Below are 19,633 nucleotides of genomic sequence, written 5' to 3' on the forward strand. Positions count from 1 at the left end.
AATATCAATTGGGTTCATTTTTGACCAATTTGAATAGCTATAATATAAATTATTTGTTTAACATTTTGCCATTTTATAAGCCCTTTGCTTTTAAACATACTTTATTGCCAACATTTAAGGAGAATAAAGCCATTTTTCTCAGAAAAGCCATTTAATATTTTTTGGCAAAAACAAAACAAAAAACTTTTTATGACTTTCCACCACTGTACATTTCATGACTACACTTAGTTTCACATGAAGTGCTTGATATACATGAGTCCTTCAGTTCCCAATACGGTCCAGCTTACCGAGCCTCAGTGTCTCTGTGTGGGTGTGAAAAAGGTCTGTCCAAAAGAGGGTTGGTTCGTCTCGGAGACCCTGACCTTGCTGGTAGCATTGGAAAAAGTGGATGTGGTTGGGCATGTACAAAGGCAGCAGGTAGAGTTCTACTGAGAGGGCTGTAATGTGGGAGCCCTGCACCGGGATAAGCTGCTGCTAAGAGTCCTGGATGTGCTAAGTGTGGATCCAGTGCACTGTGGTGCATAGCCAATATGCGGCTTCTCTCGCTCTCCTCCCTAAGGAAGGCCAGTCGCTGCCGCTCCTCCAGGTGATTCCTTTGCTCCAGAGCCATAGACTGAAGAAATGGCTCCCGTGGGTAAGCAGGGTGCCCAATTATGGCACGTTGGAGGGGGTCGGCCCTCATTAAGAGGTCCTTGCCCAACAAGTCTCTACGTGGAAGGTCTAGACCCCGGTAAACATTCCGCATAGACTCCCAGTGCTGAGGTGAGTAAGGCAGCCTTTCAGCTACAGGTAATGGACCCACTCCCAGAAAAGGTGAGACCAGCCTGGACCTATCCAGACCAGGGTGGCCAGCTGGGATTCCTATTGGCAAAGGAAGTGTTGAAAGAGATGAACAGTTTGTAGCAGGGGTTCTGGGACCCTGCCATGTTTTTTCTAAAACTTTCAGGTGTGATGTAACATCATGGTCCTGGTCATCTCTCCTTTCCTCCTTGACCCTCACCTTGCTAGTCTTGGCATGGGGTTCAAACTCCACTCTTATCTTTTTCTCAGCTGGCTCCCAGGGTTGAATATCAGTATTTGGCCTCTTCAGATCCTCTCTCTGCTTGGGCGATGAGCTCTCCTTTGCTGCTGGCTTGTCCTCTGCAGGCTGCTGTTGCTCGGTCTTGACATCCTTTTCTTTTTTGTCACTGTGAATCTCTTTGTGTTTCTGCTCCTCGATTTCTCGGTTCTGGTGCAGGAGCTCTTGGGCAGGGGGTTTCTCTCTTGCCCGCTCTTCTTCCTTATGCTCATCCGGAGTGGAAGCTTTTAAGGACTCTGTTGATTGTTTGTTTTCCAGTGTAATGTTTCTGACAGGGGATAATTGCCTTACATTTGATTTGTCTTTCAGGCCCCTGCAAGTTTTAAAATAAAAGATTAACAATCTGAGAATGTTTATCAAGTGGTCAACCTTTAAGAACTCTTGTGTTAGCTAGAACCAGGTATGTCCAATCATGCTCACAGAGTGCCATTGTCTTTAGTTTAGCTCCAATCAGCCCTAAACTGACCTGCCTTGAGGTTTCTTTTAGTCTTAAAGACCTTAATTACCTGGTATGCATGTATTTTATTTGAGTTAAAGCTAAACTGTATAGAATAGTAACCGTCCAGGGACAAGACTGGAAACAATACACTTTTCACTCTAACCGGGAGTGTTCAGTCCTTCTCATAGAGGGCCACTTTCCTGAAGAGTTTATCTCCAATTAGTGTTTATTTAAAAGTCTGGAGACCTTGATTAGCCGAGTCAGATGTGTTTATTTTTAAGTTGGAGCTAAACTCTGTAGAACAGTGACCCCTCCAGGGACAAGTATGGCCACCTGTTTGTTTAATGATGGCAGTTCTGCAAAAACAGGTTTTATCAAAAGTATTGAAGCTACTATGGACTCAGATTTTTGTAGTTTATGCAAGGCAACTGATATGTGAATGGTAATGCGACCGTATAACATGCCGAAGATTACTACTTGCTCTTGGAGATAGCAAAATAGATATTATATCATATGTACCTTTCCTGGTCCTGTTTGTTGTCCACAGAGTCTCTCTTATTAGCTACTCTGTCTGGTACAGAGGGAGCTCTTTCGGGGTCAGAAGGTCTTGGACACAGAGGGGGTGTAGGGAAGGATGAGGGCGTTTGGTGAAGTCTGTTCCAGGGCTCTAGTGTCCCATTTGAAGTTGCAGCCATTTTACCATCTTTAGTCCCATTTGCTGCATTTGGTGCTGTGAATGCCCAAGAGTAATTATTAACAGTCAGGGAAATAGGTTTTCACTTATCACAGAAGTCAGGATAAAAGTTTGTCCTTACTTAGTGAAGGGTTTCCTAGTCCTCCAAAGGCAGATGAACTCAGTGTAGTTAGGCCTCCAAATGTGACTGCTTTATTAAGAGATTCTACACAAAAGGATATATGTGCATATAGATTTTGGCAGGACTGTTCATTTAGTGTGTATTCAGTCGCCCAGTAATTATCCTTACCATGATGGGGGACAAGACCAGACTGGAGATTGCTTGGAGTATGCTGTAAGGATCCGTAGGGTGAAACTGAAGGGTGTGTGGGACCTGACAAGAGAAATGTTGATACTGGATGAGGACAGTCCTGATACTGCAATATAGTCTTTATAACATTTATGTTTTCATTAATTACTGAACACTCTTCATTCATTCATTCATTTATTCATTTTAGCTTAGTTCTGCTCATTTCACATGGTTTTAATGATTTGTGACCACAAGGTTTTTTTTTTAAGATTTTGCTCATGCCCCACTTTTTACAACTCCTCTCATTGACTTTGTTTTGTAGGAGCATGCCATCCTCCAAACATACTTTTTTCTGTCTTTAGTGCCATGCTAGTTTAGATGAAGCCAAGTCAATGTTTAAAGAAGAAGGTATAAGAGGGACTGGTGACCCCCTTTTACATAACCAGTATGCTAGGGTTGGAATATATGGTTATATATAACTATATAACCAGTATGTACTTGAACTCAACCAAAACACAAATTTTAGTGTCTCATTTCAGTGCCAAAAAGTGCCATATGTTACATTTTAGGTGCCAGTATGACTGTCATTGGGATCAAAAAAATGGAAATTGTGCCTAATAATTATTGTAATATATGATTAGCTTTTTCTTACATTCCTGATCCCTGAGAGCTACCAAACAAATTCAGTTGTATTACTACAATGACAATAAAATCTCTTACTTAAACCCCTGACCTCACCCAAGGTGTCCAATTCTGTTCTCGGAGTGCAAATGTCCCATGTAATATAGGTCTAACATGGCCCAAAATAGCTAGGAGTAATCCTTTAAGTAATCCTGAAGACTTTGATTAGCTGGTCCAGGTGTATTTAATTAGCGTTGGATCTGAATTCTGTAGGACAGTTGCCATCTAGCAAGAAGATTGGACACCCCTGCTCTAACCTTTGCCATGAACTACCCTTACAATAAGTGGGAAGAATGACCCTAGTGGTAAGCCTAGCCCCAAACGTAACCCTATAATCTAATTGGTTGATAGGAATATAGCTCCAGGACCAACACGATGGTGATCCAGGAACATCCTACTTGGCAAAATTACATTGGTTAATGGGGTTATGCTCCAAGCTGTAATTCCTACCTGCATTAGAAAGGATGGTGGATGGACGGGGTAAATCACGTGGCTGCAGTCCCACGAAGTTGGAGCCAGATGACTGATTCAGAAACTCAGGCTTAAAACCAAACTCTAACTTATGTGGCTCAATCTGCATCTGTTTCTGTAACATAGGAATGGAAAAATGGTTTTTGACCGAAATTTTGAACAAAACTAGATATCTTGTAAATGGACTTTTATTCGGTACCTTAATTTTTTGTTGATGATGGTAAACCTGCCATGCAATGTGAACATGCATTGCACACCACTTCCCAGGTTTCTGATGAGAATAGAACATAGACAAACAATGAATGAAGGCTAAAGCATTCCTGATTTATAGATAATAGAATAGGAGCTCTTAAAAATGGGTTTGATAATGGCATGCAATCATTACCTTTGGTTTACACATGGGGTCAAGGAGCTAGAAATAATAATATAGCACATTAGCACTTCTTCAACAATAGACAGAAAATAATAGCACAAATATGTAATAAGATGCCTCAACATGACCAACCTTATCTAATTAGAGAGACTTGCAACAAAGGATGCTAAATGGAAACTTACCCTTGAATCTTTCTGCAAGTGTTGGTGTGGCACTGATCCTGGTCTTGACACCACATCTAGTGGGTTGGAAGCCTGCAAATACAAAGGCTTTTTTAAAATATGGTGTCCCTATTAAATGGAATTATTAACAATAATCCTTTAGTTCAGGGGTGTCCAAACTTCTCCTGGAGAGTTTAGCTCCCACCCAAATCAACCCTGCTCCCCTGCCCCCCTGAACAAGCTAATCAAGTTCTTAGTTCTGCTCAGATATACTAGAAACTTCCTGGCAGGTGTATTAAAGCAAGTTGGAGCTTAACTCAGCAGGACATCGGTCCTTTAGGACTGAGTTTGGACACCCCTGCATTAGTTGCTCTATTCTTTCTCAGTGCACAATTGTGACAAGCCTAGAATCCAGTGTCTATGTAAATTATTACATGTATTATTATTTCTGGCTTTTAAAAACTGGCTTTGCAAATTGTGGGGCCAAACATAAACAGTCTACAGAATCCCATCTGAAAAACCATAGAAAACCACAGGACTTGTTTTTTTCTTTTCTTTTCTTTCTTTGTGGGAGGTCATCTCAACCCAAGAAATATCAAGTTATTCACAGACTTCTTTAGCGTTGTCAGGGCCTTTTAAGAATGCAGCGTTTCTAACAAAACAGAAAGCTAAGAGATGGAGTGGCAGGCAAACCTTGGGCTGAAAAGCTCCCTGGAGAGAGCTGAATGGTCCAGCAGGTGGAACCATAGGAGGTATTCCAGTCATTACTGACGGATAGGATGGGACCAACTGGAGGGAAACAGCAGAAAAATGTCATTAATGTCAAGAAACAAAAGTCTGCTCACGCTGATTCAGGACATAAAGGCATTTCTGTTTTTGGCCGTTAGAGTGAAATCAAAGTGGTCCCTGTAAAAGTAAAGCACTTACTGTGGCCATTTCACTTGTGTGGTACGAAGAAAAAAATTGTTAACATGAATGCATTAACTAACATGAACTAGCACTGAGGAATATATTTTTATGACATCGATTAATCTTTTTTAATATTAGATAATATAATGATTCATTGGTTATTAAAGTTAGCTCACAGAGCATTAATGGTAACAGATGCAACGTCTGGTTAAAAAGAAAAGGTTAATGCTAAAATTAACATTAATTTAGATGAGTAAATGCTGCTGTCAGTTCTTGTTACCTAAAGAAACTGTACTTGTTACCACAAAAGCTTTCAAAATGTAATCAATTTAAAAGCAAAAATTATAAATAATAGGCTGTATGTAGTTTTCATTTGACATCGCCTCCTAATGAAAACAAAACAAGGCTTTCCTTCCATCACAGCAATCATTTATTAACCATTAACAAACTAATGTAAATGATAATGTTTTCAGTATCATTGAGGACAGAGAGACTCCACACCAGGGTTTCTTCAGGTTTCAACAAGTTAAATTTAAGACTTTTTAAGACCATCATGAATGAATTTCAGACTTATACAAAGCTAAATTTTAAGGATTTTTTTTCTGAATATCCAAGTATATTCACTTGCCCTATCAAAAAATTATTATAATTTAATAAAACAGGGTGATTCAAAAAGAATAACACAACTTTGAAAATCTGTATGTAATCAAAGAAACATGATGGAACCTTGGGTAATTAATTAATGTGAAGAGTACTTCAATTTTTTTTTCAGTAGAAAACAAGTTCGTAGATGTTTAATATAACCCTTCCAGACACTCGAGTGACATCAACCCGACAGTTGTGGTATTCTTTTTGAATCACTGTGTACAATAATAATAATTTAATAAATATATAGTTTCAGTATTCTCAGCATTAAATAAATAGAGCACTTTTAAATAAATGTTATGTAAGGAAAGTAATTGGGATTGTTGATGATTGTATATTGTGTTAATGGCCAGATTGGATAGCTATATATAAACAAAGCAAAATTAAGACCTGTTGAAACGATTTAAGGCCTTTAATACAATATTTCAGTAGATTTTTGACTTTTTAAGGCCTAAAATTTAGCTTTTGAGGTTTAAAACATTTTGAGAATTTTTATGACCCTTCAGATACCCATTTTCCATATTCTATAATAGAATATGGAAAAAGCTCAATTGCATGTTAAACATTTCTCATAGATAACCCATTTTAAAGGAATCAGTATGGCTAAACTCATTAAGACAACATTTATATTGTTGAATCATCTGCTTTTATGTGTAGAATGCATCATCAAAATGGTTTTTACTGGATTTTATCTTTTAATATCGATATATAATATCTATATATTATATATTTTAATATTTTTACCCATTAAACTGTGATTTTAGTGATGTACATGCACTGTAAAAGTCAAGATAGCATTTTGTTGCTTGAACTTTTAATATGTGAATCAGGATTCAACTATTTCTACAAAGTTTAACTTAATATTTTATTCAGTTTGAGTGAAGATGACTAAAAAGTTCAGTTGATTCATCTACAAAATGTAAGGCAGCAAGATTTTTTTACAGTGTGGACCTCAAGAATACTTTATACAGATACTATGGAAATATATGATGAAATATTTGTGCTTTTAAACAAATAGTAACTTTTAAGGTCTGGACTGCAGTATTTTTTGGACGCTTCACTACCCAGGTTTCACTAGTCTAGGATTGAAAACTATAAATTGGAGACTAACCAGTAGCTAATCTCAGCCTCCAATTCTAGCCATTTTTGTAAACGTCTAGAATGAAGCATTAAAAGTGTAATCACCGGCCGTTATGTGTCCACCTGCTGTAACTTACACTGTGTCTCTGAAAGCTGTCCACTTTAGCAGGATATTTTTCAAACTGCAAAAAAAAAGACAGATATTTACACTCAGTTATGAAAATTATACAATGCATATGGCTGAATTTCAGTTCAAGGTATTAATTTTGTTCTCACTTGTCTGGCAGGGGTACGCACCAGTGGTGCTGCTGGACTGGGCATAATGGAATGGGGGAAGGGAGTGAAGGTGTGCTGATGTGTGTGTTGGTGCGTGTGCTGGTGCTGGTGAAACTCTGTGCGCAGGTAAGCTGGAGGAGCCAGAGCACCTCCTCGATCCGCGGTCTGAGAGGCCAGGAAACGAGAGTTTAGCTCCTGCCGTAGCAAATCATGATCTAAAGGCCACAAAATCAGAACAAGTTTAGTGGATATACACGTGGGATTTCAGGTATATTTTGGTGGTGTGATGTGTTTGGTGTTGCTCTACCTGTGTATGGGCCGGCTGATGGTGTACTAGGCACCGGAAGAGCACTTCCTGTTAGGAGAGGAGGAGGAGGAGGCAGGGCTGTCGTTGGGGAAAACATGTTGAGGTGTTTGGAAAATGAGGTGATAATAGTGCTCTTTTGTTTTCAAGCAGATGCACTCCAAAGGTGCAATTGTTTGTATAAGTGACTTCTTCTTTTGTTGTTTTGGGTTCTAAATATGTCCTCCTTGTGGCATTCTGCCTTCAGTTTTCTGTTCTCGCATTTGTGGTATTAGCAACATCAGCAAGACCTGCAGGTCAAACAAAAAAACACATGAGAGGGTTAGGTTTTGAGTACATCAGGAAATCAAAGTTGCATAGATTTTTTGCAAAACTCAGTCAAAGGTAATGTCTGAGGCTGGTCTTGAAAGGGTTTACCAATTACTGTGCAATTTTAGCCTCTACTACCTGACATTTACACCCATTTTCTGAAATGAACTCCTGTCCTATACTTATTTCATGGTAAATGTCCTTTTTCAGTTATCGTGTGTCACACTATCCTGCAGTGATTATGTCAACGCCAAGATTACAGTGTCAAATAAGGGAAGCAGAGCTTGTAAAAAAATAAAGAGAGCAGGATATCTCTATTTTTACAGCATTAGCCCATTCACAAGCTGCCATATTGCTGGTGACGTCGGTTTCACCGTGACATTTACTAGTCCCCCTGGGGGGGTGCTAAGAGTGAATGCAAATGTGATGAAGGGCTGAAATCCCTTAAGGATTCGCCCATCTATACAACCTGCAATTACCTCCTTTTGAACAGCACTCATGCACATAAAGCAAAGCAGTAAATCTCTTTTGTGTCGAGCTGTCAATTTGGGCCTTTTCTCCAGTGCTGCTGTATCTATAGTGAAAGGTCTTTTGAGAGCCCCATAATGGATTGTTAGCTTCTCCAAGGGTTAGACCTCCTTTCGTGAACACCGGGGGTCCACAGAGGAGGGAAACACAAGGAGCAACTTATTCGCCTGAGCTGAGCTCCAAATCCCTTGTGATGAGCTGTTTGTATTGAATAGGGTGACACAGCGGCAGGGGTCATTCAAACGTTGAGAACAGTAAATGTGTGTGGAGAAACCCACTAAATGTGAACCGTTTGACATCTGAAAATAAAGCTGTTTAAAGATTCTTTAAGACTGCAATCATTTATACACTTCTAAAGATTACAAAATTGCCTTTTGATAATAAGTGATGATGCCACAGAATAACTGTTTTTGATTCCCCAAAGTACCCTTTAGTCAACAATACTTACAAGAATTTTTCTTATTTAAATAACGTACGTTTTTTTTTTGTGACATTAATGGCTCAATGATGAACCTGGAACCTTTTCATCACATAGAGCAAAATGGCTGTATATAGACCTTTAAAATGTTCTTTACACTGAGAACATTTTTAGAACTTAAGGAAACCTATTGAACACCATTTTAGAACCTAATTAATATACAAGTAAAATGCATCAGTGCAAAATCCACTTTATTCTAAGAGGGTTTTTGAGGGTAGTGTAAACGGACAATCACCAGGGGCCTCATGTACGAAGACTTTTTTGAAATCATACTAAAACATTTACTTTTACATTTACAGCTTTGTGCGTACGCAGTAAAAAATTCAGATTTATGAAACACTGCGTACGCCAAATCCCACGCATATTCTTTGTACATCCGAATGAACGTGAAACTGAGCGCAAAACCCCTCTCTGCCTCCTCCCCCATATGAATATGCTAATGAATGTACTTTGGCAAAACCAAACGATAAATCAAAGGTAAAAGCAAGCAAGAAGAGAAACTTTGAACAGAATGTGAATTGGAGGTGCTGCTTTCGGAGGTAGATTGGAGAAAAACTGTGTTATTTGCAAGTTTGTTCTCCGGAATTAACAACAAAAGAAGAAAAGAGAGTGGGGAGAGTTTAGCTGATGCAGTTAACACAGTTAAATCTGAACATCTGAGTGGATTAAAAAAAGAAATCGATGTATAAGTGCAAAATGTTGTAGTGCTCTTAATAACAGCCTGGGTGGCGCAGCTTGTAAAACGCATGTCAACATGTTTTGACACGTTCGAGCATGAACTCGTTTCGAATCCAGCATCTGCTGAAGTCATTTTTCTATTTTTCCCCCCGCTACATATCAGATTTTGCCAACTATTTATCACGAGGAAGACAAGTAGGAATCATTAATAAGTTTGTGCATCATATTTTATTTGCACATTTATTAAATGGAAATGTTTCTTATTCACGCATGCAAATTCATCTTTAGATAGTGTCTTTATAGCAATGTGCGTGCAGTAGATAGCTCCGATTACATTGGGAAAACCGGCAATCGCTGCAAATTGCGCTTTAATGTTTGGCTGGTCAACTGCATGGCATGGAAACCTTATATACCTGCTAGATGAACTCATCTCTTACAGCTGCTATTGCACGGCTCAAAAACACGGAAGACATGGAAATAAAACAGACACGCACAAAAAATGTGCTGCGCCAGCCATGAAGTTGGCGTGGAGCTGCGCACATTCTCACGTTCATTTAACCGTCAGTAAATCCAAACGTGAGCGATTCTGAGCGTGAAACCTGGCGTACTCAGCGTTGATACATGAGGCCCCAGATTACACTACATAGTTTCTCAGACATTTCAAACTTCATTATCCAACAAATGTCAAAAGCCATTAAATGCAAGTGCCAACCATATCCAATAGACACAAAAGGTGCAGTCACATTTAGGCAGGAGATGATAACTTTCAAGGTTTGGTAAATGTATGTTTTAGGCAAGTAGTATCTCTGGCATAAAATATAACTAAAGATGTTGTTTTAATTTGCAAAGAAATCTTTGTTTTTGAAACTTATGAAGACAGCAGAAGTCAATGATTCATTTAAATTATTAAGCCTGACATGTTTACTGTTCCAAAATAATTGAAATATTTCTTTGTCTTTATCGTCTACTACTCAGTATGTACTGCATTTGAATTGACTACATGACCATTAGAAAAGTACATTTTATACAGTATGATTGTGAGTAGTATGAATGGAGCTTGTATGTATTGTCAATACCACTCTGCTGGGATGCAATACAAAAATATTCCAGAACATTTAACATGCCCCATAAAAAAAACTATTTAGGTCCCTTGAAGGTCTTTTCAGTGAACCATTATAAAGAATAACTTATTTCTTAGTGCGAAAAACATTTACAGAACATTTTTACACCATAAGGACAATTTTGCTGAATGCTTAGGATGTTAAAGGATCTTCATGTAACATCAATACCTTGGAGGAGTTTACAACATTCATTTTTGAGCCTCTAAAGAACCTTTTAGGATTCAGTTCTGAATTTTTAAACATTTTTTGCTAAATTTAAGGGCCGTTTGTCCACTAAAACCCCCTTTTGTGCAGTTAAAAGGGTCCACAGATCATAAAGTTTCTTCAATAGGAAACCCTTAATTTTAAGATTGTAAAGTGGCAGACCAGCATGTCTATCCTTCATAAGACCAACAGGAAAAATGCTGGCGGAGAACACAAGTCTCTAGAGGGGGGAACAGACAGTCCTCATCTAGTCCGTAATGAGTGGTACAGGCCACATGGCACAGCTCAATAGCTGGACCGGCTACACACTAATCAAGTAAATCTAAATAATAAGCACAGAGAGTCCTTAATAGACCTTTGGATCATATTGGCGCTGGTGTTTAAATCTAATTTACATCCAGTTTAATCAAAGAACAGCATGTGCTGATGTACCCTTCCATCAAACAAAGCAATAATGAACTGTAAAAATAAATGAAAATGTTTAGCTTGTGCTTATTAGACCAGTTTCGCTTAAACTGCTTGTTTTCAATTAGTGTCATGGTACGGTAATGCTCTATTTTGATGCAGGTCAGGAATTAAGCTAAGCCTCTTTTTGGAGCTGTCAGGCCACCAGCGAATTTGTCTTCCTGTGTCAGTTGGCAGCTCCTTTCCCCAAGCCATTTTTGTCATTCATCAAGCCCATTACTGGCCTAACCCTTCCAGGCATGCAGAAACCAATGGTCTAATCCCTTCATTCTCACAAAGACAAGATTAGCTGGAGGTTAAACACTCGTGTTCTTTAAATTTTGTCCTTGACAGGGTGCCAGGGGAAAGCTCTTAATCTCGTGAAGGAGCAGTTGGATGGAAGCTTTGTGTGCATACAAAAGTAGAGGAGGCAGAGCACAGGTAAGCCCTCCTAAAAACTCTTCATAATCTTCCAATCATGAGCGTGTTTACCGTGGCCGTCCCTCTGCGGTTGCTCTCGCAGATGGCGGGAGACGTCTCATAAATCATCTGGTGGCATCGAGGGCCACGTGCGTTATTGCTAGGGCACAGTTGGCAAAAGCCTCAAACCGAGAAACAGTTGTTCTTGTGTGCTGACAGGTTCCCACATGGTTTTTAGCTCGCTGTGAATGAAGCCCTCTCAGCTTAGGTGCATCTGTTCGGCTGACACTTGTTTGATCTCTGCCATGAAGAACGCTATGTGGTTAGATTTCTCCTGTGCACGTGAAAATGCCCACAAAAACAAATACTCGAATGTTTAGGGATAGCCATGAACTCAACCTTTATGTGTAAACATTGGTATCCATATTGGGAAAAAATACTATAAAAGTGGATGATAACCAGCTTCCTGCTTTCTTCAAAATATGTTCTTTTGAGAGAAAGAATGAAACTCATAAACACATTTCACCACCTAACAGTTCACCAACTGTTTATTTAACAGATAAAAAAAACAGCTAAAGGCTCCTACCTCTACTTTTCTGCACTCTTATGTCCAAAACCCCAAAATGGTGCATGAATCCACTAGAATTGTGGCGTTGCAGTTGGTGGAGGCTGAAATCTGGCAGGTTTGGAGTGTCTCTGGTGCTGCGTTCAGCAGGCGTTCAACAGCTCTTGAATAAGACACAGGGGAACAGTATCTCTCTGTATTCTCAACTTGCCAGTCTGTCTGCAGGATCGCAGTCTGTGGTGTTGGGTATCACACAGACTAAGCGAACACTTCCTTTATGGTGGTGCTGTCTCTTTCTCACTCACTTTCTCTCTCTTCCTCTCTCTCCAGTTAATACATCAAAGCAGTAAGCCAACTGGGTGGTATGCACAGGATTTGCACACTTACTGTGATTTATATGGATCAAAACAGTATTACGTCCAGATCTTGGCTATGAAAGTGGGATTCTACACACCGATTTAACCAAGGAGGTGAAGAAATAAACACTGTTTGGCAGCAGTTCACCATAATGCCAGCTTAGAGTTTCTAAAGCAAATGCTTTCTAGGCTTTCTATAGGACATTTTCTATGGGACAAATGAGAGCAAATGGAGGATTAAGTGTTGCTTTTGACATTTTTACATAAGCTGCATTTATATGTTAAAAAATAGATTTCAGGCCGGTTTCTGTTTGTTTAAACATTTCTCGTTGAAAATGGTCCTAGCTAAATTAAATATTTCATAATTAAGTACATCTTTGTACACTGAGATTCAGAGATTTATGTATTATCTAAATGCATAAAATAAGATTTCCATTGTTTTAAATTTTGATAGGATTGGACAATATTTGGCTGAGATAGAAGAAATTATTTGAATCCGAGAGTTCCAATAAATTAAAATACTGGGGAAAATGCTGTAAAAGTTGTCCAAATGAATTTATTAGCAATGCACAGTACTAACAGAACGAGATCTTTACTTAATATCTCAATGATTTGTGGCATAAAAAAGCTATAGTTTTAACCCATACAGCGTATTGTTATTGTCCTTGTTCTGCAATGCAGAAGTGCGCTTGTTTTTGTTGCTTTTTGTTGATTTTTGTTCCAATTTATGTGCCAATTTACTTTTAATTCATTTGCCAATGGGAGAAATGACTGGAAATAATAAACAGCAGAACTAATAAGCAGTCAAACTACTTGTTCTACAAACAAGTGTGTTCACGATTACACATAAAAAATAGAATGATATAATAAGAAAATATCACTCTGCAACATTGAGCAGCATAACAAGCAGTTTTTAATGTCTAAAAATCAATAGAGGTGAATGAGACTGGAAGTCTCGAGCCAAAAAGATTCCAATGGCTGTAAGCGCTTATACTTGAAGAATAAGGTCAATAGCCAAAAATATACAACTTAAGGTTTTTGGTTTTGTGATGCAGGGTCACAGATATTACTTTTAGCAATTAGGTCAATTGTCACCTACTTCTAAAAAACATCTCATAATGTAAATAAGTTGTCATTTAATAAGAATATGTTAATACCTTAATTTTGACAAAAAAGTCAAATAAGAACCTTATAATTCTAAGGGGACAAAATATATTGAATAAATAAGGGTTACTTAGATTTACCAAGATTGCAAAAATACTATAAAACAAAAACATTCTGAAATATTATAACACTACAACATACTATTTCATTTGTATTTACTCCAGTAATAGTAAGAAATAAACCATTAACAATAAGTTTTGCCTTAATAAGCTGCTAATTGCTCCTGCTGCTTGGTAATATGGTTGTGGGTTTAGATATTAGGTAGAATTAGAGATGTATATTAAGATCCTGCAGAAACTTTACCTTAAAAAAAAGCTAATAAACAGCCAATAGGTAACGAGCCACTAGTTAATAGTGAAAATTGATACTTAAACCAATGTGCTGCCCAATTTTTGTATTTTTTTTTTACAGAGACACCATTACTAACCCCAACATTTTGAATGCATGCTGTCTTTTCAGAAACATTTGTCTTAAGTTTAAAATCTTAAAATCCCAACAGCTCAAACAGCAATTCTTCATCCCAAATCTTATTTGTTCCACCAAGTACAGCATGCGACAAAGACTCAAGCTGTATTTGAACAAATCATCTTTTGTTATCATAAGATAATCCCTTCACAAAGGATGATGTGAAAGGCTAGTTCAGGACACAAGCGCAGGACGTATAAATTGCTGCGAGCAAAACGACAACGTTCTCCCACAGTCTTTACAATAGGCGGCGGTGCTCAGCGCAGAGCTGTTTCATTATTCAGCGCTCAGGTTTCGTTCAGACGGGGATTAGTGATGGGGATGTGGGCCGGTCATGCACACAATGTCTCCTGATGCCTGTGGGATGTGTTTTACCTCCTGCTTCCGAGAAACCGTAGCCCCAGTAAAACAATCAGCAGTATGGAGGAATCAAATGGCTACATAACAGACTCTTAAAAATCACTAAAAGAGCTCGTTGTGCTTCTTATCGCTGTGCTCGGTCAAAGTTGTAACATGTGGGAGAGTTGTGGGCTAAAGTTGGATAGTCAAAGTGTTTATTTGAGTTGTGCTGAAAGCTCCAAACAGTCAGCTGTCTCGCTGATCTCTCAACAGCGCCGATCTCGGCTATACGCTGTCCCCTGACGCTTGGGCCCGTCCCGGGTCAGGTTACCCCATGAACAATGCCAACACTGTTCTGACTGCCTATCTCACAGACTAACATGTATACCTATGTCTGCAACTGGCGGGGGATGAACAGATTAGACTGTGGCCTTGAATAGTTTCGCTCCTACTTTGAAGGTGGCTATGCTGATCATGCCTGTGAAATGCATTCTGGGCCCTGTATAGCATGTTTAATCTTAACACAGCTTTAATAAGCATCACGGGAATGCAAGAAAGCCTCCATCCAGGCCAGTTTACACACTTTGGCCAAAACCGTGGGCTGAAGGAAAGACAGCTCTGTGAATAGTGGTTCAGTTATTCCTGGCAGAAACACATTACGGCTGCGAGTGTTGAGGGAAGCTGTCAACTTTTGACAGCCGAGTGTTGGGCGAACAGATTACACAGCTCCTTAGCGAGCCGGCTCATATTAGCATTAACAACACACTACCATAACAACAGGAGTCAAACATAGCCCACTGCTTATATTCCATCAGGGAAAAGGTATATTAAAATCTATGTTATTATACAATTTTTAAATATACGACCTAGTTATATTAATACAAATTAATATTTTAATAATAATTATTTTTACTATTCAAAAGAGTTATTTAGTGCTTAATGTATTTTAAATGTTTATTCGTTTAAGGCAAAAGTTTATAGTGTCGTCCTTCAGAAATCGTTAAAATACGCTGATTTATAAAGAAACATTTCTTTTTATTATTAGTGCTGAAACAGTTGTACTGCTTAATATTTTTCTTAAAAAAACTTTTTTGAATTTTCTGCATTCATTTATATAAAAAAATCCTCTATAACATTATAACTATCTTTGATGCCACTTTTGATCAATTTAATGCTTCCATGACTAATTATTTTCTCTCAAATAACTGCTGATCCCAAACTTCTTTCATAAATATTTTCATTTACTTAATTAAATTATTTTACCAGAAATGTCCCATACACAATACAATATCTCTTCTACCAGGGAGTCCTGCTCAAGAAACCACAATAGTGTTGGGTGATATGGCAAAAATGCAAACTTGATAATCATTTTCCATGTTGAATGATAGCGATATATATTTTACTATAAGTTGCTAATGCTTCCTGATTTAAAAGTGTACCCCAACAATGATTGAAGCCACAAAAGCTAGAAAGCCCATTATACGGCATAACATTTTCAGCCGATACATTTTTGGTAGCCAAAAATTCAGTGCATTTCTAATATGAACACACTTATAGATTCCCCTTGTTGCACTTTTCTGCTGTTTGGTCGGCTCTTAGATCAAAATGGTCTACAAAAGTCTTTTATTGTTATTGACATCAATTTTATCGTAATTCGATATAATATCGTTTATCGGCCCAACCCTATGTCACAACACATAGACACACAAAAATAGTTTAAACCGTAATCAATTGTTAAAATGTGCATTGTTCTAAATTGACAGTCTTTAAAAAAATTTAAATATAGTCATAGATGGTACGGATTTTATATGTAGTATATCTTAAAGCTCATTATTCCAGACATATGAAGCATACTTGGAAAATGCAGCTCTACTTAACTGTAAAAAAATGGCATCTTAAGTAAGATTATATCTGCTAATCTGGTATTATAAGTATTTGAACAGTACTCCAACAAGCTAGATACAGTTGCAATCCGAATTATTAAAGCCCCTAAATTATTAGCCCCTCTGTTTATTTTTTTAGCCCCTCTCCAATTTCTTGAGATTTTTCCAACACATTTCTAAACATAATAGTTTTAATAATTCATCTCTAGTTACTGATTTATTTGATCTTTGCCATGATGATCGTAAATAATATTTGACTAGATATTTTTTGAGACACTTCTATACAACTTAAAGTGACATTTAAAGGCTTAACTAGGTTAATTAGTTTAACTAGGCAGGTTAGGGTAATTAGGCAAGTTATTGTATAACAATGGTTTGTTCTGTAGACTATCGAAAAAAATATAGCTTAAAGGGGCAAATAATTTTGACCTTAAAATGTCTTTGAAAAAATTTAAAACTGCTTTTATTCTAGCTGAAATAAAACAAATGAGATTTTCTCCAGACTAAAACAATATTATCAGACATACTGTGAAAATTGCTCTGTTACATAGATAACTTGGGAACATAATTGGGAAATATTTAAAAAAGAAAACGAATTTCAAAGGGGGTTTAATAATTATTTATATGTAAATGTATATACTGTGGTAAACTACCAACTAAAGCTTTAAAAAATAAGAACCAAGATATGTTGTTTTGTCCTTGACTCTACTGAAGTCAATTCTGTCTATTTATATAAATTACAGTTATAAATAACTTTAAATATGGCAGAACTGGCAGTAGAACTCAGTCTCAACAATTGGATGATGACTTAAAGATCAGAAATGTTATTCATTTTATGATTTGTACAACATAATGAATAAATATTCATGACTAAAACTCGAATAAAACCTGAAAATAAAAATACTGCCATGCTATATCATCACAAAATGTATTATTTGTATAATTTAATCCATCTTACATTACACCAAACTCTAAGCAATCAAGATTTAACTGAAAAAAAAAATCATAACCAGATTCAGTCTTCCCATAAGTTTCATCAGGACCACACTGTCACATCTAAAAATATAGCCTTTCAAAGAAAACTGACCAGAAAAGTGATGCTTGTCATTCAAGGAATGGCTGTCTAATTAAAAACTAAATTCCACGAAGCCTATGGCAGAGCGCTGAGCAATACAACAGACTCTGAAATCTGTCTAATCCCCCTATGATTGAGACAAGCGTCCTTTAACTCAATTGCATTAAGATGGCTTAAGGTTTAATAGGCTTCCCAAAACAAAGCACTATGTGCTTTCTGTTACCTTACAAAACCAATCACCACACAAATCCTATGATTTCAAAAACAGTGCTAGAAAACACATGATGCACGTTGGCTCCAGTAGATGCATAACAGACTGACCAAAGGCCGTAACCAAGTGGTCCTGCGAGACTCCAGATTTCAGCCCCTGCTGATGAATGTGCTAGACAGCAGCCTCCAAAGCACCCGCTTTAACCGAAAGACGTAAATTCCATTAACTAATGCTGGTGACTCTATGAAAGTAATCTGGTTAAGTTCTTAAGTGTCTCTGATTTGATTGAAGAAGCCAACAGGAGTAAATGGTGATGAGTGATGCAAGGAGAAACGACCGGGTTTTCACAAATGCTTCGTCACTTAAACGTGTAAGGGTGCCAGTAAAAAAATAAATGCAAGAACACAGTGTTGTTGAATAAATCAGCAAGGCTAAAGTGTTTTTGGCCGGGTTGGCTAATGAGTGACTGAGCCTCTATCCAATTAAGTGGACGATTACCAGCACGTACTTGGCCTGAAAGCACTCACCTCCTAAACTTATCAACAGCCTAATTGGCTCTAAAGGTATTGTGTTTTACATCCTTGTACTCAATCCAGGGGATTTCTTACCATGCCATCTGTCCAGCGCACATATAACATGTTTTTATGCTTTTGTTCCAATAGTCACCCCTATTGCATGACAGAAATGTCATGATCTGTCAAATGTCCCATGCAATACAATGGTAATATATAGCAAGCTTTAATCCTGATATTTCCGTGACATGGTTGAGACAGATGCTTTGTGTACAGCATATAACTATTAATTAAATTCACCTAGAAGAACTTCATTTAATGCTAATGCATAAAAATCAAACACAATTGTAAGTAAATATAAGGTTTCCTGTCTCCTTGGGATGAGAAATGATGTAATGACACTACCACTAGATATTTCAGCCTATCAATCAATCTAATCAAGTTTTAATGCTTGCTAGTGATTTACAATCTAGACAGGCAGGTAAACATAGCCTGTAATTATGTTTTAGTAATGTGCAAGCTCTAAAATGGGAGCAGTAATACAGGAATTTGAAGAGATTTACATACCTTCATTTGGAGGAAGGAATGTCTCTGTTTGTCAGAGTGACCTGCAATATGAATACATTTCAGTAAATATGATCCATTAGCCAACAAATGCATTTTAACCACCAGAGGACACTGTTTTACCAGTGGAAAGCATGACAAGTGGCTTCACTCTTAGTGCTTTTCATGACAGGAAACAAACACAAATATAACATAGGCACATTAATATTGTGCACAAGCAAAAAAAAATTATATATATATATATATATATATATATATATATATATATATATATATATATATATATATATATATATATATATATATATATATATATCTCAAGCAAGTTTTGCATTTTCATAACCACCCCCTCAAGAATTTTTAGATTGAACTGTCAATTTCACGTGCATAACAAGAACCACCAATGTAAAAGCAACCAAATTGTAAATTAGTCGAGAGATTATCAGAAGAACTTACCCAAAATGTCAATGAACAGATGAGTCAAGAATGATAATAAACTCTGCTGTTTCAATGTAATCCAAAATATCACAAGACAACAGTCTTTTCAACTATCCAATCATTTTCAGAAAGGTCATTCCAGTATCAGAATTAAGAGTGTCAAAAAAGTTGAACAAACCAAAAAACAGAGCTCCCTCCAAAATCTAGGAGCTCTGACAAAGTATTTGTTTTTTGTTTTTTTTTTAAATCAAGGCTTGTATTATGTTGAACATGTCCATCCTTAACCAATCCTTAATCTATATCCAGTAAAATCCTCCAAACAGTGTAAAACCTGAGGCTTTGTGCTCCTTCACCACCAACAGATTAAGTGCAAATCCACCCGAAGCAGGTCTGTGATCATGCAGAGATCCTTTCCAGAGCGCGTCCGGCTCAAGAATGCTCCTTCAGTAGTGAACAGCACATTCCTGTGATCCCTCCCT

The 19,633-nt window shown here is 37.5% G+C and overlaps 1 protein-coding gene across 5 annotated transcripts; it reads right to left on the reverse strand.

Moving 5' to 3' along the window:
- Positions 1–132: 132 nt before the first annotated feature.
- On the reverse strand, positions 133–19,597 carry auts2b (activator of transcription and developmental regulator AUTS2 b). 5 transcript variants are annotated; one of them, XM_087284078.1, is made up of 14 exons: positions 19,173–19,597; positions 18,720–18,760; positions 7,404–7,690; positions 7,097–7,311; positions 6,958–7,002; positions 4,880–4,975; positions 4,208–4,279; positions 4,038–4,064; positions 3,852–3,923; positions 3,632–3,767; positions 2,501–2,584; positions 2,333–2,416; positions 2,037–2,247; positions 133–1,391 (listed from the first exon to the last, which is right to left on the reverse strand). In XM_087284078.1, exons 3-14 carry the CDS (start codon positions 7,498–7,500, stop codon positions 284–286), a joined length of 2,247 nt encoding a protein of 748 aa, XP_087140204.1. In that variant the 5' UTR covers positions 7,501–7,690; positions 18,720–18,760; positions 19,173–19,597; the 3' UTR covers positions 133–283. The 5 variants fall into 5 exon arrangements, with proteins under 5 accessions (XP_087140204.1, XP_087140206.1, XP_087140205.1 ...); XM_087284080.1 differs by having other exon boundaries at positions 6,926–7,002; XM_087284079.1 differs by lacking the exons at positions 18,720–18,760; positions 19,173–19,597 and adding an exon at positions 12,169–12,398.
- Positions 19,598–19,633: the final 36 nt, after the last annotated feature.

The sequence above is a fragment of the Danio rerio genome, chromosome 15 (assembly GCF_052040795.2).
Source record: "Danio rerio strain M-AB ecotype USA chromosome 15, GRCz13ab, whole genome shotgun sequence".
Lineage (NCBI taxonomy): Eukaryota > Metazoa > Chordata > Actinopteri > Cypriniformes > Danionidae > Danio > Danio rerio.